Source organism: Castor canadensis, chromosome 5 (assembly GCF_047511655.1).
Source record: "Castor canadensis chromosome 5, mCasCan1.hap1v2, whole genome shotgun sequence".
Lineage (NCBI taxonomy): Eukaryota > Metazoa > Chordata > Mammalia > Rodentia > Castoridae > Castor > Castor canadensis.
The window spans coordinates 11858887-11886666 of record NC_133390.1 but is presented as its reverse complement, the minus strand read 5'-3'; the positions used below and the strand labels follow the sequence as shown (position 1 = coordinate 11886666).

The window sequence follows — 27780 nt, the reverse complement described above, 5'->3', positions numbered from 1 at the left end:
CAAAAATTAATTTACAAGTCACTTTCTGAGACTAAAAGAACTCCAACATATTCCAGTGGAGCACATGAATTTAACACAGTGGCTGGTGTGGTGGGGGAACAGAACTGCTGTCTACCATGTGAACAGGGTCCTTTCTGCTGAGCACAGGTTCTTTGAGCTCACCTGGCCTGTAAGGTGATGGATCGACTCCACCACCACTGGCTTCTCATCCTTTCAGTGCCTTGCAAACTCAGGTGTGCATCACCCAGAGGGCTTGTCAAGCCAGACACAGGGCCTTGCCTCAAAATTTCTGATTTGCTGTGTGTGCAGTGGGACCCAAGAATGTGCATTTTCACCTAGTGTCAGGTGGTCTTGATCCTTCTGGACTAAGGAGCACACTTGGGAAGCACCACATTCTTCTAATTAGCAGGGGATGTGCGTTTATACAGATATAAACTCAAATGCTCCATGGACAAGTGAATTCCCTGTCTTCTTTTTCATTAGGCTCTGATAATAAAAGAACAGGCATTGATAAACACCAGCACCAAAGCAGACATGACAATTGAGTTTGTGTACAGTGGAGGAGATCCTTAGTCAGATGGTGGTCTCCCTCATGTCCTGGTTCTAGTTTGTAAAATAGTTTTACGTTGCCAAAAGGAAAATCAAACTTTGAACTGCTGAACCCTAGAGAACATGGCTGTGTACCTCAATTTGAGAAACACTGCATGGGTGGAATATTATACAACCCTTATATGGGGTAAGTGATATTGTATCAGTACCAGGCTCCACAGTTTTATGTGTGAAGGTCAGAGACAAGGTGGGAGGCACACAGAAGTGAGCAGAGACAGAATCTTTTTTTTTTTTGACTATGAGCTCGAATCACTCAAATTCTATTGAGATGTTAGGTCTTTGTTACATAGCATGAAAACTTTAGGACACATTAGCTACACAAGCCAGCTGTTGTGTATTTAGGGCAGACAGACAGGTTGTTGAGGGGACTCTGAGCCATGTCACATGAAGCACAGACATAGAACCCAAGGTAGAGAGGTCCTGACTCCAGTTTTCAAATATGCAAGATGCTGGCTAGGGTGGAGCAACTGGTCTTGTTCCAGAAGCTTCTACATGCTGTGTAGGAGATATAGATTTTGGCTTAGCATTGGGAAGCCCTTCTTTACGAACTGCCTTGGAGTTTGGAAGCAGCTTGTTTTGGAGGCTGTTCATCCGTCTCTACCAACTTTGTGGGATGTGCCACAGGGTTTTCATCTGTTAAAGCCATGTACCCAGGCCTCTTTGTATATAGAAATTTTACAGTTTTGAGCCCATCTTAGCTTTCCTTCCTACCAATCTCCAAAAGTCCTCCAAAAACAAAGTAGGTCCTCAAACATGTTACCACGCCACAGACTCCTTCCTTTCACCACCAAACTTCTTCTTCCAGCTTTGTCACTTTTGTCTCTGTTGCCAGCAGTGGTCCAGCTTTCCAAGTTTACAGCTTGGTGCATCTCCTTCAAATATCTCTTTTGCCTGTTTGCCTTCTCTTGCCATCATACTCCATTGCTTCCATCCAGACATTAATAGCAACACAGTTCCTTTGCTATCACAGTCTACCGTTCCCACTTCTGAGCCCTTTCCATCCACTTCTATGAGACGAGTATTTCCCAACTCATTTGGCCTTAGAACTGTTGCTCACTTCACGTCTACCTGTGTCCTGGGGATGTTCTCCACTAAACACACACTGAGAACTGGTGCTCTAATCAGCTCTTCGTGCACTTTTATATTTCTTATTAATACAGTTCATCCCTTCATTCTCAGATCCAGACAGCCAAAGACACATAAGTTCATATGCACAATACTCACACCCGAGAGGCCTTCCCATCTTCAGGTGCTTGTTTAGAGTTCTTTGGCATCCTTCATTCAGCATTTTCTTACTCCTTTTGTACTCATTATCATTTGAAAGGAGTGGTGCTTATTTATTTGTATATTTGTTCATTGCCTGTTTCTCCCCAACTTTAAATCCAAGGTGAAGGTCCCCATCTTGGTACTCAGTACTTATAACCCTGTGTGGGTCAGAAAGGCATCCAGCTAGTATTTGTGGAATGAATGTTTTTGTATCTGTGAGTTCAGGGAGGGAGCTGGTCTTAGCCTATGTCTGAAATTTGAGAATGATTTAAGCCAGAGTCTCTGGGCTCCAGTACCTGTCATTGTCTAGAATACCACAATTCAGATTAAAAGTGGATTAAAAGTCTTAACTTCAATCAGTCTCATTGGATTTGTTTTGACTGGAAATCCTATTGCCTATTTTAAAAACATATTCCCCTGGGTACTTTTGAACATGGCGACCTCTTGGCAGGAAGGCATTTCACCTCCATCAGGAAAGCTCTTCCAAACGATAGTAGGTTTGCACATCAGGAAAATAAAATCTTCTAGGAAGACTTCACTGTTTTCTAAATCAGCCTTGGATATAAGCAGTTAAACCCACTCAGAAGTTTTCTCAACAACACCTGCAGTATTAGACCAGGGCTGAATGGCGAGTCTCACAATAAATAATAAAATAAGCAATAAGGGAGAGAAGGAATTTCTCTGGTGACAAGCCAGAACAGAATTTAAGAAAAGAGCAGAACAAACTGGTTCTTGGTGTGAGGCTTTGGTTTCAAAGGGCTAAGTAGTCACCTGCTGGACAGGTTGGCCTGGGTCTGGTCCTCCTAGGTGGGTCTTGCTCCGTGTCTTCTGGTCTGACCTCTTTCCTGTTCTTCCTCATAAACCAGACCTGGAAAACCACATAGTGACAGGGTCACTCTTACTTGAGGCTCCTGGCGAACTCCAGGCATTTTTCGTATAACTCGGCCTGGAATTCCTTTGACTTTTTTCAACTACAAGTTGAGTCTCTCTTAATCAAAATGCCTGGGACCAAAATTGTTTTGAATTTTTCAGATTTTGGAATATTTGCGTATACATGAAATATCTTGTGGAGGGAAGCTAAGTCTCATTACAAAATTGATTGATGCACACGTTATACACGTGGCCTGAAGGTAATTTTATACAGCACTTTCCGTGCCTGTGTTTGACCTCTGTTTGAGGTCAGAGGTGGATTTGCCCCTGTGGCTCAGAGATTCTCAGAATTTGTGAATTTTCACAATTCAGAGAGAGGAAAGGGGCACAGCTTCCCCCTGTGAGTACCTAGCTCTGGAAGCCCTTTTTGCTCCTGCTTATCTCTGAGTCTGCCATGTGAAGTCTAACCATTACATGTCCTCATCCAGCCTTTCGACGTCAGTGCCTCACCATGATACTGAGGCGCTAGGAAGATGCCTCAGAAGGAGGCCTGGTGGGGTCGGTGCAGCACCGAAGTTTCAGCTGAGCCTGTGTTCTCCTTGTCCTCCCCACCCTGGGGCTTCTTTCTGGTCTCATGGTTTGGTGTGTCTCTTTTCAGAGGTGTGAACATGTATGCTATGTTGACTGGGACGCTGCCTTTCACAGTGGAGCCTTTCAGCCTGAGGGCTTTGTACCAGAAGATGGTGGACAAAGAAATGAACCCTCTCCCCACCCAGCTCTCCACAGGTAACGTACCTGTTGCTCCGGATTCAGGCTTTCAGCCTCTTTGTTCTGACCAGTTGGGTTCATTTATGAAGCAGTATTTGGTTTTGCAGCAATGTTACTGTGACTGTCTCATGACTCCATTTCTTCCTGTGGTTCAAATGTCAGTTGGGTTTCCATCTTTATCATCTCACCTGCGTCCTTTCTTTTTCCATGGTAATTCCACAACCCTAACTTCCTCCTTCTGCACAAAATACATTACAAAAGGGCTTTCTATTGCTGCCTTAATTGTTTTAAAACTCACCCTATTACAGTGCCGGCTGGGAGAACAGGGTTTATAATCACACATCTATTGTATTTTCTTTAGTCAGTCCACTGTAAAGAAATACTCGTTTCATTCAAGTTGGATCTGTGATTTGTTTTGTTGTATGAGTTTTTGAACCTATGCAAAAGCTTTTACATGTCTATAGGTTCAGTGGCTTCGTTAGACAGAAACCATCAGGTGTGTTTGAGAAGTGCTCTGGAGTGGCTTTACATTTCAGTAAACAGAGTGTGCCGAGGTTTGCTTTCAGATGTGGTGAGTTAGTTGAATTTGATCTTTTGTTTGGTTCCTTATTCACATCAAGTTTCTGGCCGGAGCTTGGCTCTGATGATCATTTAATTGTCATCTTAGAATGAACTCAGCTTCACTGAGATGAGACTTTTGACCAAAAAAAAAAAAAGATAGATTATTTAGCTTCAGTTCCTGGCACATGGTTAAAATATAGCATTTCACTCCAACATTGTTAGGTATTTTTCTCTTGAGTAGAAAAGCAACCATGAAGCAGACCCCAAGTTTATGCTTTTCCATGGAGTCCAAGCTGGAATGAGTTCTTGTATGTAATTATCTACTTCTGGCCATATGTTCACCTTTGTGAGGGAGGGTGGGCTCTGGAGTCTGAAGGCAAGGGAGACATGTCCTTGAAAGATCTGATACAGTTCTGTCTCCTAAGTGAGATAGTTCTGCCCTGAGAGCCATAACTCTTAGAGTTAGAAAATTTGTAAAATGTTGAAGGAATTCTTATATTTAGGCTTTAGGGCCGTCAGAAGTATTGGAAGTGCTGCAAAGCACTGTGAGGAGGTTCCATTCATTCATTCATCCGTATTTCATATTGATTCACGTATTCCGTGAACAACCAGTCATGTACTGGATGTGTTCTAGGAGCCAGGGAGACAGGGGACAAGCCAGCCATGGTCTCTACTCTTGTAGAGCTTATAGGTAATGGGAAAGGCAAAAAATAAACATTGTCAGGTAGTTGGTAGTGTGAGTGTTCTAAATAAAATAAAATAAGTCAGAGTAAGGGATAGAAAGTAAACATAGTTTTTTTTTTTTTTTAACAAATAAGATGGGTTATTTTGGGGAGGGGTGTGTGTAGGCACACACCTGTAATCACAGCACTTGGAAGGTGGAGTTAGGAGAATGGTGAGTTGGAGACCAACCTGGGCTACATAGCAAGACCCTGTCTAAACAAAATAAAATAAAACAAAAGAAATTTTAAAAACTCACTTGACAATTCTGTAGATGTACACATAGCTGTAAGAGATAATAGAGAGATATCCATGTATCTGTCTTCATCCCATTTTCCCCAGTGGTAGTATCTTGTATAACTGTGGTCTGATCACCATTAGAAAATTAACATGGACTAACTCTGTGTGTGGGTTGTGTTTAGTTCTATGCAATTCTGTCACATGTGGTCAAGGTACAGTTCTACCACAAGACTCCCTTGTGCTTTACCTCTCTAGCCATAGCCACGCCTGCTCTCCACTCCCCCTAACATCTACTTGCCACTATCTCTATAGCATTTTTTTTTTTGGTGGGGAGTGGAACTGGGGTTTGAACTCAGGACGTTGTGCTTGCAAAGCAGACACCCTAGCACTTGAGCCACATCTCCAGTCTATTTTGCTCTGGTTATTTTGGAGATGGGGTCTTGTGTATTATTTTCCTTTTCCTGGATGGCCTCAAAATGTGATCCTCCCAACCTCAGCCTCTCAAGCAGCTAGAATTTATAGGCATGAGCCATCAGGGTCCAGCTCTATAGCATTTTTGAAATGTCAAAATTATAAAGATAGAAAACATATGTAAATGGCTTGTTTCATTCACCATAATTCCCGTGAGATCCATCCAAGTTCTTGTGTGCCTCAGGACTTTGTCTCTCTTTATTGTTGACTGGTATTCCATGGTATAGATATAGCATAGTTTGTTTAACTATTTACCCATTGAAGGATCATTGGGTTGTCTCGAGTTTGGAGTTACGATGAATAAAACTGCTGTGACCATTCATGTGCAGGCATTTTTATGAACGTGGTTTCATTTCTCAGGGACAAATGCCTAAAAGTGAAATTTCTGGGTCAAATGGTAAGCACATATGTAGTTTCGCAGAAAGTTACCATACTCATGTTCAGAGTGGCTGTGCCATTTGGTATCCCCTCTGGCAAATTACACTTGTAGCAGCTTTAGATAGTCCTAAATATTGCCATCTCTCAGTGATTCTGTTGTGGCCTAAATGACCCATCACTTAGGAAAGTAGAATATTTATGCCTGCATACCTGAAAAAGGCAAACAGTGTTCACTGTTAATCCTACCACGACTGCAAGAAGCTGGAGAATGGCTGGTCTGTTGCCTTCTCATTTGTATTAGTCAGGACCAGCTGGGTTGAGTTGCAGTAACAATTAGCCCCCAATGCTTAGTGGTTTGAGACTACAAAAGTTTACTTCTTTCTCATGCTATGTTTGATTGTACATTGGATACAGGATTAAAGGGTTCTGCCCATCCCAGGGCCCCAGGATGATGGAACAGTCATCATCCCAACATTGTTGATCCATGTGGAAGAAAGAAGAGAAAGAGAAAGAGGAGGTCTCTCACCAGTATTGAAATCTCCAACTCCATCTCTTAGCTTTCTAAAACATGGCACACAGCTTCCCTCGAGTAATAGAGATGGATCATGCAGCCCTACTGTGGGGAGTGGATTATGAGAAGCCTGTGAAAACTTGACATAAGCACAGCTGTGCCCAATAATCAGCAGGCTCAGTTTGGCACAGCCCCAGCCACAGAAGAGAGCAAAATGCAGCACAGCTGTGTTTCTCCACCTCCTTGTTTATAAAAGACTCCCTGAAGGAGGACTCGGAGGATTGATGGGATTGGATTAAAGGATGGATTGATTGATTGGCTGCTGGAGAGGGGTGGAAGCTACTGTAGGGGTAGGGGGTGGAGGGGGAGGTTGGGGGGGTGGCTTGTGAGGTGGGATGCTTGCAAGAATGATGCTCCTGCTGGCTGTTCTGGGTCTGTGAGTCTGAGGACCAAGACTTTAAGAGAGAACACAGGACAGTGCAAGTCTGAGGGCCAAGATTTTAAGAGAGATTAAAGGGAACATGGGAAAGTATGAGTCTAAGGAAGGAGACTTTAAAGAATAGAAAAGAAGCAAGGTTTTAAAGAATAGTAAAGAAGTAAGGCCTTAAAGAATAGAGAAGAAAAGAAGCAAAGTAAAAGAAGAGTTAACAGAGAAAAGAAGTGAAGAGGCTGTTGTGCGTCTCCATCTGAGCGCCCAGCACACCTGACCCCAACTTTCTGCATGTCTGTCTTCTATCCTTTGTTCTTTCTGCATCTCCAGTCTCCCCCAGTTAGACTGGTAGAACAGAGCTCGAGAAAGCTCTCAATGCCCTACCATGTATATGGAAAGGATTTGTGATATTTGAGAACAGATTTATGAATGGCTCTAACATGTGGTAGGAGGATCAGACAATGTGCTCTGCATTTCTCACGAGCCTGGGTTGGGCAGTCAAGCACAGTGGGTAAGTTAATAATACAAGAAAGTCAGTCTTATCACTTCAGAGCCATACCTTATTTTTTACTCCAAATAATCTTACCCATCCTCTGCAAGCTGGGCTCTCTTTCTCTATTGGGAAAATTAAATTTATTCTTGAAGAAGTAAAATATGGGTGCCTTAAAATTTTAGGCAGTAGTCCAAAGGTCATTGCAGAGAAGGAGTGGTAAAAATATTGCACACAATTTCAGCACCCCTGGAGTTGGTGTCTGACTTCACATAGCTCCTGGTCTGAGCAGAGAGCTTAAACTTTGGCCTCACTCTGTGTGTTTGTTAAGATCATCACACTCCTACAGACTTCCTTGTTTTGACTTGTCAAGCATGAATTGCATTTCTAGATCTGATTTTTCCAATTAAGGAATCTGCCCCTTAACTAGTGGGATATATAAATATCTCTCCTCATTTAGAACTTCATAATCCTCTATGCCAGGTATGGAGTGTAGTGTTTGCACACGATCAATGCCCAGGGAATCTATGCTGCTGACTCTGCTGTTAAAGTGTGTGTGTGGCCTGGGAAGGCTGCCCATCGATTCATTTCATTACCCAGGGTTGGGAATTGGCCTCACGTAGGAGGGGCCAGAGCTGTGTGCCAGCTGCTATGGTGGCCCAGGACATCATATCTTGTTTATAGTCAGAATGATTTCAGGGTTTGGGATCAGCTGCTACCCTTCTGAACACCCTAACTCTTTGTACCTCACTAAGCTTATCTCTTCCCTTCTAATCAGCCTAGTCCACCTTTATATTCCCTTATGATAGGGTCTGCTTACATCCAAAAATAGTAGTGCTTTACCAGTAACGAGAGAAGCTGCATTTCTTGAACGACTACGTGTAGCTGTTTCTCATGTTGTCTTGTTTCTGTGCAACCATGCAGGTAAGTACCCTTGCTCTCAGTTTACCAGTGGGTAACTGAGTCTTGGAAGGATTAAGTCTTGGAAGGATTAAGTCTGCTTGACTAAAACCTTGAATTTTCCTACTGTACCGTGCTACTTCTCTCCCTTTATTTTATTGAGTATAAGATACTCCCTACCCCCAATTTGGGAGTATTATCTGTTGGCTTTAGGTCCTTGTGTTTTGAGTAATGTCAGTCCAAATTGAAAAGATGCCAACTTTACTCTATCTCACTAACACATCTTTATTAATTTAATGATTCAATCAGTCCTATTTGTAATGATTATATCAGTTATATCTTAGTGCTTGTTTAGACTAAGTTCAAAGAAGTTTTAGTAAATTTGAGTGGAAGAAAATCTAGCATTATTGCCCTTGTGGATAGAACATGTTTCCAGAAAATTGTCCCTTGTTTGGGTCATATAGTTGGAAAATGGAAGCTCTGAGAGTCTCTCCAGTTCTCTGTTCTGTGGAAGACAGTTTCCTCTTTCTGCAAGTTGGCACTTGTATGTCACCGAGTCATGAATGTCTTTCAAGGCTTGGAGATTTTTCAGATGTTTGCTCTTTCATCACTGTATCTCAACGATCGTACCTACAAGACATTCCAAGGAGTCACTTGCAATTAAGATGAGGTCAAGTGAAGTAAGCTGAAGAAGTCCTAGCATTGGGAACGGTTGAGCCAGGGCTTTCACGAAGGGTTAGCTATCAGACTCAAAGAATTCTGTTGGTGGGAGGTAATGAGTATGCAGGCTCCAGCAGGAATGGGCCTCCACTTGTACCCAGTGGACTGATGGCTTCATCTTTCACCTGCAGCTCTTGCCCTGGGCATGGCGTCAAGTCTCATACAAGCAAGCCCAGACTTGGGAAGCTGACAGCTTGCACCACTGCAGTGTGTACCTTGTGTTAGGTTGAAGATGACGTAGCACCCCACGTGGCCTCATCCCGGCCCTCCCAGCTGGAATGGACAGGTCAAGGATTAGCTCAGAGAGGTAGAGGGTGATGTGTGACCATGCTAGGCAGGACCTTCTGGGATAGTGGGGAGTGCTTTAGTCTCTTTTGTCCCAAAGACATAGGGACTTTCAAGACTACTGCAAACTAAGGATGTTCTCAAAGTCCCTTCAGAATAGTAATGCAATGTTTGTGATATCCACAGATATCAAATTCATCAGCAGAGACTTGAACTAAAATTATTTGTGCTCATCAGCAATTTGTGAAGACACAGAGGCTTGGTTGTGAAAATAGAACAAAAACATACATCCAGTTTATCTTTAGCCCTTCTGGTTAATCATCTCCAGAAAGGCCTGGTCCTGGGTAGTGGTTCAGGTCTTTGGAGAGTGAGCAACAGAGAAGTCTCAGGAAAGACCTAATGCAGCAGCCACCCCAGTCTGATTCATTAAGCCCACATCTTTTTCCTTTACACAGTAGATACCCTTACTTAAGATCCAAGTGACTCTTGCAATATCAAGGTGTTAAGGGAAGGGACATAGAAGTTCCAAATCCAGGAACCTTTGCCTTGGGAGATCAGTTTATTTTCTGTTCCATTGGAGAATATTTTAGGGAAGTTTTATTTGGAGACCTAGCTATAAAACTTAGAGTACTAAAGGTACCTCATGACTGTGATGACCTTGGTACACGTTTTTGTCCACTATATTCTAATAGGGAGATAACCTTCTATGACCTCATTAGCTGCCTGCGGACCTTCCCTGGAAGAATTACTTCCTTGCATGACCTAGCAAGGATTGTCTCTCTGGAGTCGATTCAGGCTTCATAACTGGCTCCTCTATTTTTTTTTTTTTTTGTAGTACTGGAGATCGAACTCAGGGCCTTATGAGCTTGAGCTTGGTAGGCAGACATTCTCCCACTTGAACCAAGTCCCCAGTTCTTTGCTTTTAGTTTAGTTTTTTTTTTTTTCAGATATGGTCTTGTACTAACCTTGCCTTGGCTGACCTTTTCCACAGTCCTCCTACCTCTGTCTCCCAGGTAGTTGTGATTACAGTATATACTACCATATCTGCAGCCCCCCCATCATTCTTTTAAAAACAATATTAAAATGACAATTTAAACCCAATAAGAAAGTGAAAATTTTTAGAAGTTTTTCTCAGAAAGCTAGATTCTCTTACAAAACCATAAACTAGCTTTGGAGAAAAGGATAGAAAAGTTTGGACTCAAGCCAAATTAAGATTATCTTCCAGGACTTACTATTTGTTACATTGGAAATTGGATGCCATGTACAAAGCTATATGAAAGAATGTTTTTATATTGCAAGATGTTTTAATAGCCTTCTACAAAATGAGGAATATAGAATAAGAAAATACGACAGTGCCAGAACTCAAGCAAGAAAGAATATCTTCATTTTGATGGAATCCCTGGAATTTTCTGTCTGTGTGTAGATGATATTCTGTAGCCTGTGACCTTCATGCTTGTAATTTTACATGTTCTACAATTGTCTCCCTTCTTATAATCTTTCTTTTTTTTTTTTTTTGATGGGATTGGAGTTTGAACTCAAGGCTTTGTGTCTGAAAGCGCTAATACTTGAGCCACACATCCAGCCTATTGCTCTGGTTATTTTGGAAATGGAGTCCCTCAAACTATTTGCCTGGCCTGACCTTGAGCCCTGATCCTCCGAATCTCAGCCTCCCAAGGTAGCTAGGATTGTAGGCATGAGCCAGGGATGACCAGCTTCTCTTGTTATAGTCTTAAAGGATGCAAATATTCTGTTTCCAGATGAACTAGCTCCCTGTCTCTGGTTCTTGGGTAGACAGCAGGTGAGCTGTAAATGTTTGTTTACTAGGAGACCCAGAACATTTAAAAAAATGACTTTTGAAAAGGTATTATTGGTATTTCATAGTTTTGTCAGTGGTTTCTCTTATCCTTCTTTATACACCATGCTGAGCATGACTGACATCACTGCCCTAACTCTTCAGGCTAAAAGATAAGGACAAAATCAATTACTCTGTGTCCAGTCACTCTCCAGTCTGAGGGACAGCACAGAGATGGGAAGCCCACTGCAGACATGGGTTTGCAATGTGGGGCTTGCTAGAACTTTGTTCACAAACTAGGATTTTAAGACCTGAGTCACTATTACATAGTTTACCTAACGCTAACAAAAACACATGACTCTCTAGTGTCACGTGAGCCTGATCTGCTTGACTTGGTGGACCTGGGCTCTGTCTGTTTGGTACTACAGCAGCTGTTCACAGAGTTCCAGGAAGAAGTGGGCAGCAATGGAGAATGACTTTAAAAGAATGGACCAGAAAGAGCCTTCTGGACATGGTATCCCACGTAGAGGCCAAGGTCCAAAGTCTAATTCGAATGCCTTAATCCTTTTGGCTTCTTCCTGAGTGTTCAGCTGCCCACTTTGGGAGCAGGCATTTTCTGTTTTTTGTCTTTCTTCCTACCAGTGTGTAAATAGTTCATCTCTTTGGCTTATCTCTAAGTAACAAGACAAGACCCCAGGTTGTACTGGGAAGTACCTGGCCTGGGAGACCAGTTATATTTCCAGGACACATACCTTAAGCACTTTGTATATGCAGTACCTCTTTTTAGAAAAAGAGAAAAAATAAGGCTTAAAACCCCACCTGTCTGGAGGGAGTTGAGCTAAATTCACACTCGATGAATCACTGACTCGAAGCCCCATCCAGACCAGACACACAGAGAATAGATCACCACAGCAGAGGCTCAGGAGGGGCAGGTAGGGCAGCGGGGTCACTCTCCGTGACTGCCTGCAGCGTCTGCACTTGTGTTCAGTCTATAACATGGGTGTGTGTGTTCTTTGCCAAATGTCTTCCAGGGGCCATCAACTTCCTGCGCTCCCTCCTGGAACCAGATCCTGTGAAGAGGCCAAATATTCAGCAAGCACTGGCGAATCGCTGGCTGAATGAGAATTACACAGGCAAAGTGCCCTGTAATGTCACCTATCCCAACAGGTAATTTAGTGCACACAGAGGGACTCTTTCTCAGGTAAGATGGGGCCTGCCCTCTGAGCCCTGAATAATTTTGGATAGGAAACTGCCTGATTCAAGACAAAGCTATATTCTTTCTTGTCTGTCCTTCCCTGCCTCTGCAGCCACACATCATACCAACGCAGTTCAGTGCCCAAGAGAAAGGGTGGGAAGTGTGCCCTGAAGGGGGCACCTGGCTGAGGGCTGAGTGGAGGCTGAAATCCCTTGCCAAGTCTTGCTCTGAAATGCTGCATCCGCCCCATGGGCACTTTTCCCCACAACGGGATCATTTAGAGAAACTGTGGCCTGAGCGTGGGTGGTTTGTGTTTGTGACCATGTGTGTGTCTGCCTGGATCTATGTATAAATGTGTGTTTGTGTGTTTATGGGTGTATATGTCTGTGTGACTCACTCAAGAGCCTACCAACATTAGGCATGAGGGCTGTGGAATTGACTCTTTCAAACCACCCGGTAGATTCTTCTTCTGTTTGGTTCTAGATGTTTCTTTCAGCCCCAAGTTTCCTGCCTTAAAGTGCTTAAAGGGCAGTGAGAGGCAAAGGGGATCCCATCATTTGCTCCTGACTGGGCTTCCCTGTGAACTTCCTGCGAGGGCTTGGCCTACCAGTGTCCAAGAGAAGGGACCTAGGAGGGAGGGTTGCAGACAGAACCCACAGTATGGGGACACTGCACGTGGCCACACTTCTCCACGCTGGGATACTGACTACAGATTTGAAAACAAGTATAAGAAAGCATTTCCTTGTGTGTTTTCCCCCTTCATTTGTCGTACTGTTAGCCAAATTGAGTAAGGGAACGAGGGTCCCCCCTTGGCTGCATCCAGCACCTTCCAGGACTGGGTCCCCCTTCCTCTTTCCTTTAGACCTACAGAGGCCTGCATATCCAGCCAAGATTGGATGAGGACCAGAGAACCACTGATCAAAAGGAAGATGGGAGACTGAAAGGGTAGAGAAGAGCTGTGTCCTTTGTGGTCATAGCTCCAGAATATTCCAGGAAGTTCTAGAAATATCCACCAAGCCTTATCAAAGCAGAGCTCTGTCTGTGAGTGGAAGTTCTAGAAGAACTTAAAGGGGCAAGGGTGGACATTCCTGGAATCTGTGTCTGTGCTCCTGGGCCAAATTCACCCTCCTGTGGGCCTTGGAGAGGATGCTTTTGCTCAGCTGCCAGCTAGAATTCTAGCATTTGGCTCATGGGTGGTAATTTAGACAAAGTCTAGATTACTTAGGTTACCAAGGGAACTTGGAAATAGATGCTGTTTTCCAACACCTGCTCAATTTGGGCCAGTTTCTGAAATAGATACCAGAAATATTATCCCAACATGAGATAGGAAATAGAGCCGAGGGCCCACCCTCATTACCAACGACAAGTAGCACGGGGGTTTGCTTTCTGTTAAGGGAGGGGCCTGTGGCAGCCAGGGTCATTACGCTAATGTAGTCGCCATCTAAATGAGCATAATCAACCCATTCAACATGGCAGCCGTGGGAGGTGGTAGAGCTGGTGTTAGAAATACGGTTACCCCACGCCCTGCCACCACCATTGGCCACGTCTCCGTTGGCAGAGGCATGATGTGTTGTGTCAGTTCTTAGACTTCCACAGCTGGTAGACACGCTTCAGAGGTCAAAACTTAAAATTCAGTCTCCTACACTTTTTTTTTTTTTGCCAGATTGCACTTGAACTTGGTCAGAAACAGAAAAACTAAACGTAGAACTAGTTAGATAGATTGTAAAAATGGGGAAGGTCTTGTGTATTAGAGAAAACAGCCACTCAATGTCTTCTGTTTATGTAAGTCATAGATATCCAGAGACAAGTCCGTGTTTGGTTTTTAAGACAGGAAGCCAGAATTCTAAGCTTCTGGAGGAGGTACATGTTATTTACAGTCTTAATTTTGAAAAGCATTTCTCTTTAATGCAAAAATGTATTTTTTTGATAATTATATTTCTGGTTTTACCAGCACCTAGATAAAAGAAGAAAGAACATGCAAGCAAAGAAAGGAATATTTTCTTTATAAAGTATGTTTTATAACTTCCCAAAAGTCCTAGCCCTAGATTTAATAATTTTAAACGTTGTCAATGTTTTCCCTTTGAGAAAGTAATGAAAACAAAGACCCCAAGCTTCCCCACTCTTTTATAAAGATTTCTTCTATGAAGTCGTCTGAATCTCCAAATTGATCTTCGAAAAGGCAAGATGAAATAACATTAGAATTAAAATTTGTATAATGAATGTTCATGCCAGTCAGTTAAGAGATGTTTGCTGGGTACCTGGTTGGTTTTCCTCGGCTCAAATATTTTGACAGCTGGTGTTGCTACTTCTTTCTGTCTCCCTGTAGAGCCTGGACAGTGCCCCAGCCCTCCAGTTAGCTCTGGAGATGGGTGGAAGGAAAGGAGGTTTCAGGTAATGCAGGACAGAATTAGACCAAAATGGTATAAAAATGGATTTCATGTGAATTTACTTAGTTCAAATTATACCTCATGTTTTGGATCACTTTACCATTTCCTGTATCATGCAGGTATAATATAAATTCAATAACATATTGGAGAGCACCAAATTATTTATTGGAAAATGTTTAGAATATGTATTACACTCAGTCAAGAGTCAGTTGACAGCCTACATTTTGGCAGGGCTGGTTCTCCTGGTTTTGAAGACAATAGACACAAAGGACAGAGATGGGATGGCTGCCTCTGCTCTGTCCCTCCTCTTACCTCCATCCCCCTGCCATGGTGGCACCCTACACTCTTCCATCCCCTCTGAGGCACTTGTTATAGACAGCAGGGAGGACCATGCAAATTTGGCTGTGATTTAATTGGCCAGCCCTGGGGTTACAGATGGAGTCTGATTGGCCAGGCTGGGCTACACCCACATTGGTGGTTCCAGAGATTTTCAAACAGCCATGCCCTCATGTATTAGATGCTTTGGCAAGTGTAGTTGTAATTCAAGGAATTGTAGGGCTGGGGTGTGTGGCTTGAGTGGTAGAGCACTAAAGCCCAAGACCCTGCATTCAATCCTAAGTAAGTAGGAAGGAATGGAAGGAGGCAGGGAGGGAAGGAAGGAAGAAAGGGAGGGAGGAAGGAAGGAAGGAAGGGGGAGGGAGGAGGGAGGGAAAGAAGGAAGGGATGGAGGAAGGGAAAGAAGGAAGGAGGGAGGGAAGGAAGGAAGGAGGGAGGGAGGGAAAGAAGGAAGGAAGGAAGGAAGGAAGGAAGGAAGGAAGGAAGGAAGGAAGGAAGGATGAAACCCAGAGCCTCCTGCATGTTACACAAGCACTAAGCTGCACTCCAAGCCATGTGTTCCTTAAAAAACAAAGAACAAAAAACCCCAAACATGTATTCTGTTCTACTCATTATCTAGAATTTGTAATCTTGTGGCAAACAGGAGTGAGGAAGGCTGATTGCGGTTTCTCCTTGGACAGCACTTGTCCAGTGTAGTGGAGGGCGAGCTGATACGAGCTGCCATGTAGGTGGGTGATGGTCAGGATCCTTAGTTTGACCTTTGCCCCCCCCCCCAACCTGCCACACGTACTGGACAAGCCAGGCTCCTCTTCTGTACCATTGCGGGCCACACTGTGAGGTTTCTCTGGACCTTCTGGTTCTGAGGTCTGAAAATCTTCAGACTCTGTGGTGGTGGCTCCAGAGGTCTCCAGCCGACATGCTTGCTCTCGCAAAGCACCCTGTTAGGGTCTGTCTTAAGGAATTTCCATGTCCTATCCCAAGGTGTACCCCATCACCAGTGCACATTCAGCCTGATTCTTGTTCTCTTCAGCCATTCCCTTGTCTTTCGGGTGACACTGAGTGCACAGGTTGTGTCCAGACTCAGCCAGGCTGCATGGGTTTTCATTCTGGGACTCCCACTTCCTCCCCACCACTGTGGGCCTCAGTTTCTCCGTCCATAAAATGGGGATAAGGACAGTACCTGTCACAGGGCTGTCAGGAGGACTGAGTGGATTTGTATTATCTCTTCCCCCCTTGAACATCAGCTTCACCAGGCAGGGTGAATGGATGAGTGTGTAAATGAATGTTGAGTTATTTCTTTGGTATTTTAGCCCAAGAAGTTTATCTTCACAGCACTCCTGTGAAGAAACTTCAGCCTCTCTTTCTCTGACACTGCCCACTTTGCTGCTGAGCTTCAGGCTTCCCAAGTGTGAACTTGTGAGCAATCTCTGGTCCCTAATCGGAGCTGACTAGTTTCTGAACACCTTCCTTTCTGAACACCTGTCACCCAAAGACAAGTGACATGTGAGCTCCACCGACAGCCAAGAATGACATTTTGTGGAGAGAATGTCTAACTGTAAAGATTTGGGGCATGGTTGGGGAATTGGACTGTAATTGGGATATTGCTGTATTAAGGGCTTATTAAAATTTTCTTATGAGTCGCTTCTGTAGAGGATGTTTTTGGGCTTTAAAAATGCATGCTGAAATGTGCATTAGAAGTAAAATGTCATGATGTCTATAATTTAAAATACTTTAGTGAAAAAATAGATGGCCAAGTGTTCATTGGTACGTCCAGATGTCAGTACACAAGGTGATTACAGTTTCCACTTGGTACCTGTGGGAGGTGGTTTCCAAGAAACCTCCAAGGATACCAAAATTCACAAGTCCTCAAGTCCCTGACATAAAGTGGCGTAGTACTTTGCACAGAACCTGTGCACATCCTCCTCCTTACTTTAAATCACTTCTAGATTACGTATAACACCTATAAATAGTTGTTATGCTTTATTGTTTAGGGAATAATGACAAGAAGAAGTCTTTACATGTTCAGTGCAGATACAGTTTTTAAAAAATATTTTCCATCTGAGGTTGGTTGAATTCTGGGGATGGGGACCCATGGATATGGGGGCTGGGTTGACTGTGTACTGTTTCTTCCACCTTTCAGTGTACATTTTTCATGATGAACAGAAAAGCGAATGGGTAAACCCAACTGTCCACTGGGGGCCTGTGTGGGTAACTGTGTGCTGCCATATTTGTGAGCCTGTCTATGAAGCTGGCGAGGTGACTGGTTCTCTGTGTCTCCACCTTGCAGGATTTCTCTGGAAGACCTGAGCCCAAGTGTGGTGCTGCACATGACTGAGAAGCTGGGCTACAAAAACAGTGATGTGATCAACACCGTGCTGTCCAACCGCGCCTGCCACATCCTCGCCATCTACTTCCTCTTAAACAAGAAACTCGAGCGCTACTTGTCAGGAGTAAGCCCTTTGAGGAGGTTTCTTCTGTCCTGTTTGCCCAGTTGCTGACACTTAATCCAGGCTGATAATTTAACCTAATGTGAGATGGGGTGAAGTAGTAGCCAAACCTGCTTCTCAGGTAGTGCTTTCTGGGATGTTTTTCAAATGGTCCCCTCTAGAATTAAGCCCTAGACAGCCCAAGTTTCATTTTCCTTCAACTTCTCAGTTGCCTGGTTTTGTTCTGCCACCTTCTAGCTCTTTGGGTTCCTCACATTAGGGACTTTGGGGGCTTCTCTGCTCTTAAAAGTTGGGGAGCAGCAGCTTACAGGTAGACACTCATCTCTAAAGTGTGGTGTTTGAGAAAGCCACTGCAGCCAGTCCTCTGTATCTGAGAGTTTCATATCCCTGATTCAACCAACAACAGATCAAAAATATTTAAAAAAAAAATTGCATCTGAACTGGACATGTACCAGTTTTTTTCTTGTCACTATTCCCTAAACTACTTAAAGCATTTATGTTGTATTAGATATTAAAGGTAGTCAGAGATTTAAAGTCTGTTATGGGGACATGCATTGTTTATATGCAAATGCTCTACCATTTTTAATAAGGGTCTTGAGCATCCGTGAACTTGGTATCCATGGGTTTCCTGGAGCCAATCACCCAAGGATATCAAGGGATGATGGTGTTTACATTTATTTTTCCAGAAAATTGAGCTTCACTAGCTTGAACCTGGCACCGTCACAGTTTGGGCATCAGAAAGTCCAAGTGTATTGTGTTACAGATGAGGTGCCATTGGGAGGACCACTATGTGGAACCCCAACATCTTGATCCCCTTCATCTTTTTGGTCACAAGTAGTTCATATGTGCCTGGGAAAGGACATTGACACACTTCAGTTTCTAGTGTTGACTGAGTCATCCATCTCCAAATGGATAATGACTTAGGAAAGAATTCCACAAAGAGAAGTAGATTCAGAACAGCATGAAGTTCTGCACACAGCTACTCCTGCTTCTCCCCAGCATGTGAGCACAGACCAGCTCTAACAGGAAGTTAGGTGGCAGGCAGCACATCTGATGTTCAGTCGAGTATTCAGTGACCTTTTTATATGACACCTTGAGATCCCACGATGCATAGTTGTCTCTGTTAGGAAGACATTTTGAATTTAGATGGTAAAAACAAACCTTTGGAGTTTTTTTGGTGCTATTTAAAGTCAAGTGATAGCTCAATATGTCACAAAACTTCACCAAGCAATAGGTTTAGAAATCCTTTTTGAGGTTTCTATAGAAGAACAAAAAAGAAAAGTCCACCTGCATTTGGAGAAATGATACTCACTCTGCCATAGCAAAAATAAGCAGTATAATAGCATAGTCGGAGTGTGTCACTTGTTAACAGTTAGAAAACATTGCTCAATAGATTAAGAAACTTGACAAGAAGTTTGTTAAACAGTTGGAAAGTACAGATGTTTCTGAGCTGATTCAGCTGAGAACATTTGCTAGCTTTTGCTTCCATAGGAAATTATCCACAGAACTTTTTTTTTTAATCTGATGAACTAGCAGAGGAAGGATGTACATGAGCAGAAACACTGTCAATAGCAACAGGCTTTTCAGTAAGAATGTTTATGGGAGGAAAAATACTCTGGGTAAGCAGTGATGACGTGGTATTTCCGATGGGGGCAGATTCATAGTTTTGAGGTTACATTTCAGAGAGGTTTCACTGTGGCTGCATCACTCATAGGAAAGCTACTGAAGGAGAACTGTCACACCCAGAAACACAGGACTTTTGACACATAGTGTATGTATTGGTCCATTTTCTATTGCTGTAACAAAATGCCTGAGGCTGACATGTTAGCTTCCCTTAGCTGTGATCAAAATACCTGAGGGAACAACTTGAAGGTAGGAATTAGTTATTTTTGTCTCACGGTTTCAGTTCATAGTGCTTGGCTCTGTTGACTCTGGACCCTTGGTGAGGCAGAACATTACTGTGGTTGGAGCATACGGCAGAAGCTATGACCTCATGGTGGACAGGAAAGAGAGAGAGAGAGAGAGAGAGAGAGAGAGAGAGAGAGAGAGAGAGAGAGAGACAGAGAGAGACAGAGAGAGACAGAGAGAGACAGAGAGCGAGAATGCCTGTTTGCCTGTGGTAGCACTAGTGGACTTTCTCCTTTACCCCTTTTATTCCATCTGGGTCCCTAGCATATGGGATGATGCTTGTCATATTTAGGGCGGGTCTTCTTCCTTGGTTAATCCTTTCTGGAAACGCCCAACAGACACACCCTGAGCTGTACTTCACTAATCTCTTAGGCCATCTCAATCCAGTCAAGGTGGCAATCAAGTTTAACCATCACAGCAGGGTACTTCACAAAGAAAAGAGGCTTAATTTAGCTGCAGTTTTGGAGCCTGCAAGTCCAACATCACGCATCCTCTTCTCTTTGACCTCTGATGACAGCTTGCACCACTCCCCCCCATTGTGTTACAACACGGCAGACAAAGGGATAGGTAAATAACACATACAGAAGGGCCAAGTTCGTGGAGTGGTCTCATTTTATAACTCCCTCTGCAAGACCATCTGAGGCCCATGCTCTGATCACCTAATTATCTTGCACCAGGCCCTGCCTCTTAAAGGACCCACCACTTCTTAACATTGCAAACTTTGGAGCAGGCTTCTAGCCCATGAGCTTTTGGGGGGTCACACTCAAACCAAAGCATTATACCTATTATTATGTGATAAGAGAAGATGAAGAAAATGTCTGTACCACCCAGTAGTTCTCTGTTGTCATCACAGACAACTTAAAGACATAGCGGATTTAAAGCTGTTTTATAAGACAACATGTTTCAAATTTCTTTCTGATCTTATCCTTTTAAACTCTATCTTTTATGTATTTTATAATACAGAGGCTGTATTAACACAGTGCTACATGATTACAATTTATAAATATGCAGTTACAGTTGGTGCCTGCAGACTACTTTTTCATAGGGTTCAAGGTCATACCATTTGGGCTACCATGCTATAGAGGATAAAAATTAAGCTTTCAAATGGGTCTCAATTAAGGAAAGAGAGTTAATAAACTCATTTTTTTTCTTTTCTCTTTCTTTCCCTTCCTTCCTTCCTTCCTTTCTACCTTCCTTCCTTTTGCAATACTAGGGATTAAACTCAGGCTGTTATGCTTGCTAGGCAGGTGTTCTTTCTCTTGAGCCACTCCACTGGCCCTCATTTTCTTTTTAAAATGATAAACATTATTCAAAACTTCAAAAGTATTTTCATGAAACTAACCCTATTATAAAGTTCATGGTATCACATATTACTGAATGACATTCCCAGTTTCCTAAGGTAACAGACTTAAACATTCTAATTCTTTGGGTGCTTAACCAAGTAAGGAAGAGGGTTTATTTTTAAAAGTTTCCTTTTACTTTTTCCACATCTACAGATAGAAATTTTGATCATGCACACTCTTCTTAAACACTTATATAGGTCATCTGAAGCATGGGAGATGCTGTGTTGGAAGCTCCTTGGCTGTGTCTTGGCTTGTCTTGCTTTTTTTTTCTGCCCCTCCACTTTGCCTAGCATCAGAGTTTCAAGGGCTGTTTAGCTAAGCAAGGAAAACATTTCCCAGAAACTCCCCTGGATACGGTTTGAACTGGAGAAAGTTTTTATTTTCCTGAGTCTGTTTTACATTTCAGTCTTTTATCACAGAACATAGCTGGGGTGAGAATCCAAACTCCAGGCGAGTGAATTACCTTGAGAGAATTAATCTCCACAGATAACTACAGCTGGACTGCTCAGTAATTTCCAGACATAGCTAATTTAATTGCACTATAGTCACTGTCCCAGTTATTAATCTTATCAGCCAATTTCTAACAACTCGTGTATAATTTTGAAATCCAATCTCGTGAGCTAAAAAGTAAAACATTCTTCCATAATTATTTGTCATTTCTCTTGGTTTACTCTTTTTAAAACCAAGACACATGTGTTTTAAGTGGAAGAACCTGTAAGGACACTCATTAATGATTTGTTGGTTGATACATTAATTAACCAGTCACTTAATTTTCTCTGTCTCCAGCCAGGATTGTGTGTCTATCATCTTAGGTCACCAGAAGCACCTTAACCTCTATTATGAATTGCTGTGGCTTTTCTTTGGGGTGGTATGTTTGTGTACTGTTTTAAAATGAGCAAACAAGCAAGATCCATGTCCTCCTTAGTGATTGGATGAGGTAGGCTGTTCTTCCCAGATTACCCATTGGTTTCTGCTTTCCTGTGTTAGAGTGGCCTCCATGGCACAGATGAAAGGACTGAGGCCCGGCAAAGAACGTGACCAGTCCGATGTCACCTGGCCCTTTGCTGCAGAGCCCACAGCAGAGGTAGACTGCCAGATTCTAAGTCCAGGGCTGTCCCTCTTGCTGCATCCTGAGATGAGATTTTGCATTGTAATTGCCTGGCTTGCCCGCCATTTGGGGCATTTGTCAGCCAAGAACCAGTTTAAAATTTCATGACTGCCTAATGGACATTTCTATTTCCCGAGACTGAGGCTTAAACTGAACATCTTATTCTTTCCTCCTCGTTAGAAAACCGACATCCAGGACAGCGTCTGCTACAAGACCCAGCTGTACCAGATAGAGAAATGCAGGGCCACCAAGGAGTCCTATGAGGTGAGTGACCCTGAGGCAAACTCAGGGGCTCTTAGGGGGAGGAAGTTTCCATTTTGAAGGGAGAGTGGAATTTACCCAATTACTGTGGGACACAAACACCAAAAGACAAATGATCTTGTAACTGAGCCTGGACAATTGGTTTGCAATGAAGCCATCATTGCTGTCCCCAAATCATGGTTCAAGAGCAGAGAAAGTTCCAGATGAAAGCAAACTTTTCCATTCTGCTATGGCTGATGACTTGTGGTTACCTAGAACATACCAAGAGGAAAACATCAAGGTCTTTTGATTCCAGAGTAAAAACTAGTGTCCTATGGCAGATTGTCATAGCCCCAAGTGTACATTTGTGAGGAGATTGTGTCTGTGAGTTCCAGATCTGGTACCAGAAGCACAGGGCGTTCCACTCAGTGGTCAGATGAACTCTTCTTCTTGGTGGCTTTCCATCACCTTCTGGAGCCTGTCATATCCCCAAAATCCCCTCCCACAGGAACCTGTCCTGGGGCACTGAGGAATTCCTTCATTGGAGGAAAGATGAGAAAGAGCTCCTCCTCCATGTCATGGCCACTGCCCTTTTTCCTTTTCCTATGCCACATTTTCTTCCTGAACCACGAGTCATACATGCCACTAGGGAAGGTGGCATCTTCCATCCCTGTCCAGAGAATGTAGTGACTTTGGGTGCTGAGCGTGAAGCACCTCATTTATAGATGATGGGAGTTCAGGAAAAGGGCCAGTCCCGAGAGTCAAGACCAGAGACAGTGGCATGGCTGCCCATTCTAGACAGAGCCTGGGACAGAGGAAGACCCAGCAAAAAGATAACAAGGAGTAGTCAGGGAGGGGGCAGGACAGCCAGAAAGGAGGGACACCAGGGAGACCTGGGGAGCAGAGGAAAAGGTTACATGCAAAACTCAGCAACCAGGAGTTGGTGAAGTGGCTCAAGTGGCAGAGTGGCTCAAGTGGTAGAGTGCCTGTCTTGCAAGCGTAGGTCCTGAGTTCAAACCTCAGTACATCCAAATAAAAACACAAAAAAGAAAAAAACAGAGTTCAAGCCCCAGTGCCACCCAACAAACAAACAAAAAAAGTCAGCAATCACCTGAGAAGTTCGTGGTCCTGATGATGCTGGGTGAGCAGCACTGTGGAAGTAGAGAAGGCTGAGGACAGATTGCCCAGATTTGGGGGTGCAAAGAGGGAAGTGACAACAGTGGACACCAGCCTTTCTGTCACTGATGCTCAAGTGAGAGGAGAGAGGACATGGTCTCCACTGAAGGACACGTAGGCTGGGGGAGGAGGTGGGGTGGGGGGATGGGATTCAGAGCAGCTATGGAGTGAGGGGTTAGCCTTGACCTCAGGCTGTATGCCTCCTCCTTCAGCCCAGCTGTGGGGCACCAGGGTGACAAGATGGAGATGAGCTCTTTGGAGGGTGGGTTGTCTCTGGCAGTAACTTGCTGGTCAGAGATAGGAAAATGGTGTAGTATGGGACCCAGATGCCCCTTGACCTCCAGGGCCCTCTGACCAGTTCTGACTGTGTTAACCTCCTTTTGCGTGAGCAAACGTCTCCAGTCTAGCATGCCCAGAACCAAACTTTCTCCCACTTACAGTTAGTAGTGGCCCTGTCCACCCCGCCCCCACCCCCCACCCCAAGGAACCCAGGTGTCCTTCTTAAAGCTTACCATTCGTCAGAGCCAGCCCCTTCCAAGTCTTGCTGACTTGATTCCTAAGCCCCTTAAGCCCTCTGCTGTCTCCAGCCCCAACCCCTACTGGTCCCAGCTTCATCCCCTCTCACTCAGGCTGCTGCTACAGCCTCCTGACTGGCCCCCCTGCTTCCCCAATGGCCACCGCTACTCTTTCTGCATTGGAGTCAGAGCGAGTTGCTACTTTTCAGTCACATCAGATCACTTCCCTGCCTAGCACACACCCAGCCTTGCTTCTTGCTTTGTGTCCATTCCCATAGGCCTTTGCGCTTACTCTGCTCCTCTTCCTGCCAGGGCTGTGCATACACTGTTCCCTCTTCTAGGCTGTTCTCTCCATCTGCCTTTACCTGGTCAATGTCTGTGTGCCTTCAGATCCCAAGGCAAGGTCAGCTCTCCATGGACCCCTGTTAGTCCCTGACCTCTGTCTGCCATTATATCCCATCCCTTCAGAACAGCTGTCACACCATCTTCTGCAGTTTCTCATTTAGGAACTATTTGATTAATATTTCCTATGCTGAGCTATGAGTTCTATAAGAACCGAGTGAGTATCTCTAGAGTCTTTGGGATGCCTGGTACAAAAATGTTTGCTAAATGGACAAATGAAAGAATCGAGTGGACTTTGTCCTGAATCTCAGAAAATGGGTAGAAGTAGGGAAGACAGGACATTCCAGATGGGACAACTGGCTTGATTAAAGGAGATACCCGAAGCATCGCACATAGGAGGCATGATTGCTGGATGGCAATGATTTATGTGTGACAGGGAATCGCCTGCCCTGAGGGTGGTCACCCCACTGGAATCCAGGGAATTCAAAATTTGTGGTTAGGCTCCTCGCCTCTTGGCTTGTGTGTGACTCATAGAATAATGCCCTCTGCTGCAGTGGGTGCCCAGTGTGTTTTCTGGGTGGTCACTAAGCCTCTTTGCTGACAGCCTTGTGTTCACCTCTCTGCTGCTCTCACACCCAACTCCCTGTGGCTGTGTGGCCAAAAGGGCCAGAGCCCTGATGTAAAAGGGACATTCATTCGGATTCTTTTTCTCTAACAGTTATTTCACTTGGCTTGAAAACACATGGTAAATGTTTTAAGCATTTGTTGAAATATTGAACAGTTAGGATTTAACTAGGAACTTTAATGGGCAAACAGCAGCTCAGTGTTCTATGATCCATTTGTTTTCTGCAAACTTCAGTGGTACTTCTGCTAATTGAATTACAGGCTGTTACTAGAATGCCCAGCTTGTCTCTGTTGGAACCTAGAAAGTAGAATAGGGCTAGTTAGACAAAGCACTAGAGCCAGGCATGGTGGTACACGCCTGTAATTCCAGCCCTTGGGAGGGCTTTAAAGACAGAGAATATACTTACAAAAGTGGGACTCACACCTCACCTGAAAACACCTCTACTTGTACCCAAGGGACCCTCTTCCTGAAAAGAGACCCTTGGGATCCATGAGGGTAGAGGCAAGGCAACTATTTTAGGCACATAGGGCCCCAAACCATTTTTGTTAAAGTCTTTTTTAAAAGTAACATTGGTTTGTACAAAAATGTGAAACAGAAATAAGAGGTCTCTAAGACATAAAGAAATACTGAGTTTTAGAGGAACCCTTGTCTAGTAGGTGGCAGAAGACTTGGATTAGTTTGATCAGTTTGCTGTTCCAAACACCACAACTGGACAGGAATCTGTGGTCTCAGAGACTTTGTTTTCCAAGGTCAAGGTGTCAGCAAGACTAGTTCCTCTCTTGACTGTAAGGGGCGATGTGCTGCAGGCCTCCTCTTAGCTTCTGTTGGTTGTTGGTGATCCTTGGTTTGTACTGCATCGTTCTCGTCCTTCTCGTTTGCACATCTGTGTCCAAATTTCCCTCTTTGTCAGGACAGCAGTCTGTTAGATTAAGGCCCACCCTAACGTCCTCATTTTAACTTGATCATCTCTGTAAAGACCCTGTCTCCAAATAAGGTCAAATTCTGAGATCCTGGGGGCTAGAATTTCAACATACAAGTTTTGAGAGAATCTGATTCAACCACACCAGGGAATATAAGTTTAAAAGTCAATGTCAGGTGTGCATTTTGTGTCTTATTTAAAAATCTCTACAACTTTTTAAAATAAAGTGTGGAATCAGGTCAGACAATCTGTGCTTCTGGTGGTTTCTTTCGGGGATGAAAAGATGCAGAAGACACAAGGAGAACTTTGCAGGTGCCAGCTGGGTTCTGTGTCTTGATGTGGGTGCTGTTTCCATGGTCATTTTTGCTGTTTAAGAAACATATCGAACTGCTTGCTTGGTGCACTCCTGTGCTCTGAGTCTTCGTTTTTAATAAAATGTTTCCCTAGGAAATCTCTCTGGCCTATGCATTAGGACATTGGCTGTCTACTTCCACTATGATTTAAGGGCTTGATATTTTTGTCTATAAACATTGAAATGAATAATTTTCGATCAGAGCTGCAGGGGAAGTAGGAGGTGGTAGACTCTGGGGAATAAATAGCAGGTGTAGCTTCTTGAATTATTGAATAATCTACTTTCCACAGGCCTCCCTGGACACCTGGACAAGAGACTTTGAACTCCATGCTGCTGTACAGGTGAGACTTTGGGGGGTTCTGGTATGTTAGTCAGGGTCTCCAAAGAAACAAACACATACTCTCTATCTTTCTCACTCACAGATATGGAAAGAGAGATTTGTATGGAATAAGCTCCCATGATTCTGGGGGCTGGCAAGTCCAAAATCTCTAGAGCGTACCAGTAAGCCCAAGACCCAGGAAAGGGTTGATCCTATAGTTTCAAGTCCAAAACCCATCTAGAGGCAGAATTTATTTTTCCAGAAGAACATTTTTTTTTTTCTTAAGGCTTTCAACTGATTGGGTAAGACCCACCACATTATTGGAGGAGAATCTACTTAATATCTGCAGATGTAACTGTTAATGATATCTACAAACTCCCTTCACAGTAACAGATAGACTGGTGGTTGACCAAACAAATGGCCCAGCCAATCAACACATGAAATTAACCATCACACAGGATCCTAAGGATTGGCCTGTCTTTCCCCCACCCATGAGGTGTTACACACCCCTGTCCTCATCCTGAATTAAAACATGTAGAATCCTGCTGTGAGTGGGCTGGTCTGAGTCTCCTCAGGTCAGACCAGTGCTTTCTGTGTTGAGTTCACTGTGTCTCTGTGTTATAGGATGCTGTAACTTCTTGGCTATGCGTTCCTGTTTCTGCCTGTATGAGAAACTAGGTTTGCAGCAGTCCAGGGTTTCCTGACTCGGTAGTCTAACTTATGAACCAAGCCCTCTTTCTTTAAATTTATACACAGTTTTCCCTCCCCTCACCCTGTGGTAAAATCAGGCTTTCTCTTATATGATGGGCAACAAGGAACCAAAACCAACCAGCCAATGACACCTGGGCACCTGCCAGGTAGTGGGGTCAGTACCTGGTTCTGATGTTCCAAACAACTGGGGAGGCTTCCTGACCATCAGGCTAGCCAGTCAACTCCAGAAAAGCCCCCAGTGAGCTGAACTTGATACAGTAACTCAAATGAAAAAGCTTCAGCTGCCTTCGGCCCCCAGGACCCTCTGCTGCCAGAGTCACTTTCTGCCTCCATTTTTCATTGAGTGATGGGAAGGTAGTGGTTTTTCTTCAGCCTGGGATGGTGGTGAGTCTCAGAGCATCCATCCTTGTTAAATCACTGCATTTGCTGTTCAGACAAGGAATAGGGCAGTGTGGATTTTTGTTTATCCTCACAGAACTGGGAAGGATCCCCAGTTTTGGTTAATAAATGGGAGAACACTTGCCCGAGGTCACCATCAAGTTACAGAGAAAGGCAGGAATGGAGTCTGAATTTCCAGACTGCTAAGCTATCACCACACAGCCATGGATGTCCCAGGACCTCCAGGAGCCTGGAGTCATCCTTCAGTGACTATCATACCCCCAGTGGCACAGCCAGCAGGGGAGACTCTGAGGAGGGCTCAGAGTCTGAGCTCCAACTGGAGCCTGGTGCTTATCCCCCTGGCTCTTTTCCATCAAATGATACAAGACAGAAAGAGTTTGGGTAGCTAATCCTTCATGTGGCCACATTTTCTGAATGTCCAGTTTTGTAAATGTCCATGCACAACTC

At 43.9% G+C, this 27780-nt stretch overlaps 1 protein-coding gene across 3 annotated transcripts in view; it reads left to right on the top strand.

Annotated features, from left to right (window-relative positions):
* Window positions 1–27780, top strand: part of Hunk (hormonally up-regulated Neu-associated kinase) — a 112447-nt gene that overhangs the window by 64105 nt on the left and 20562 nt on the right. For all 3 annotated transcript variants that reach the window (XM_020153990.2, XM_074072813.1, XM_074072814.1), the window contains exons 5-9: window positions 3404–3531; window positions 12043–12178; window positions 17217–17379; window positions 21916–21999; window positions 26195–26245. In XM_020153990.2, coding sequence (XP_020009579.1) covers window positions 3404–3531; window positions 12043–12178; window positions 17217–17379; window positions 21916–21999; window positions 26195–26245 — 562 coding nt within the window. The remainder of the gene's footprint in view (window positions 1–3403; window positions 3532–12042; window positions 12179–17216; window positions 17380–21915; window positions 22000–26194; window positions 26246–27780) is intronic.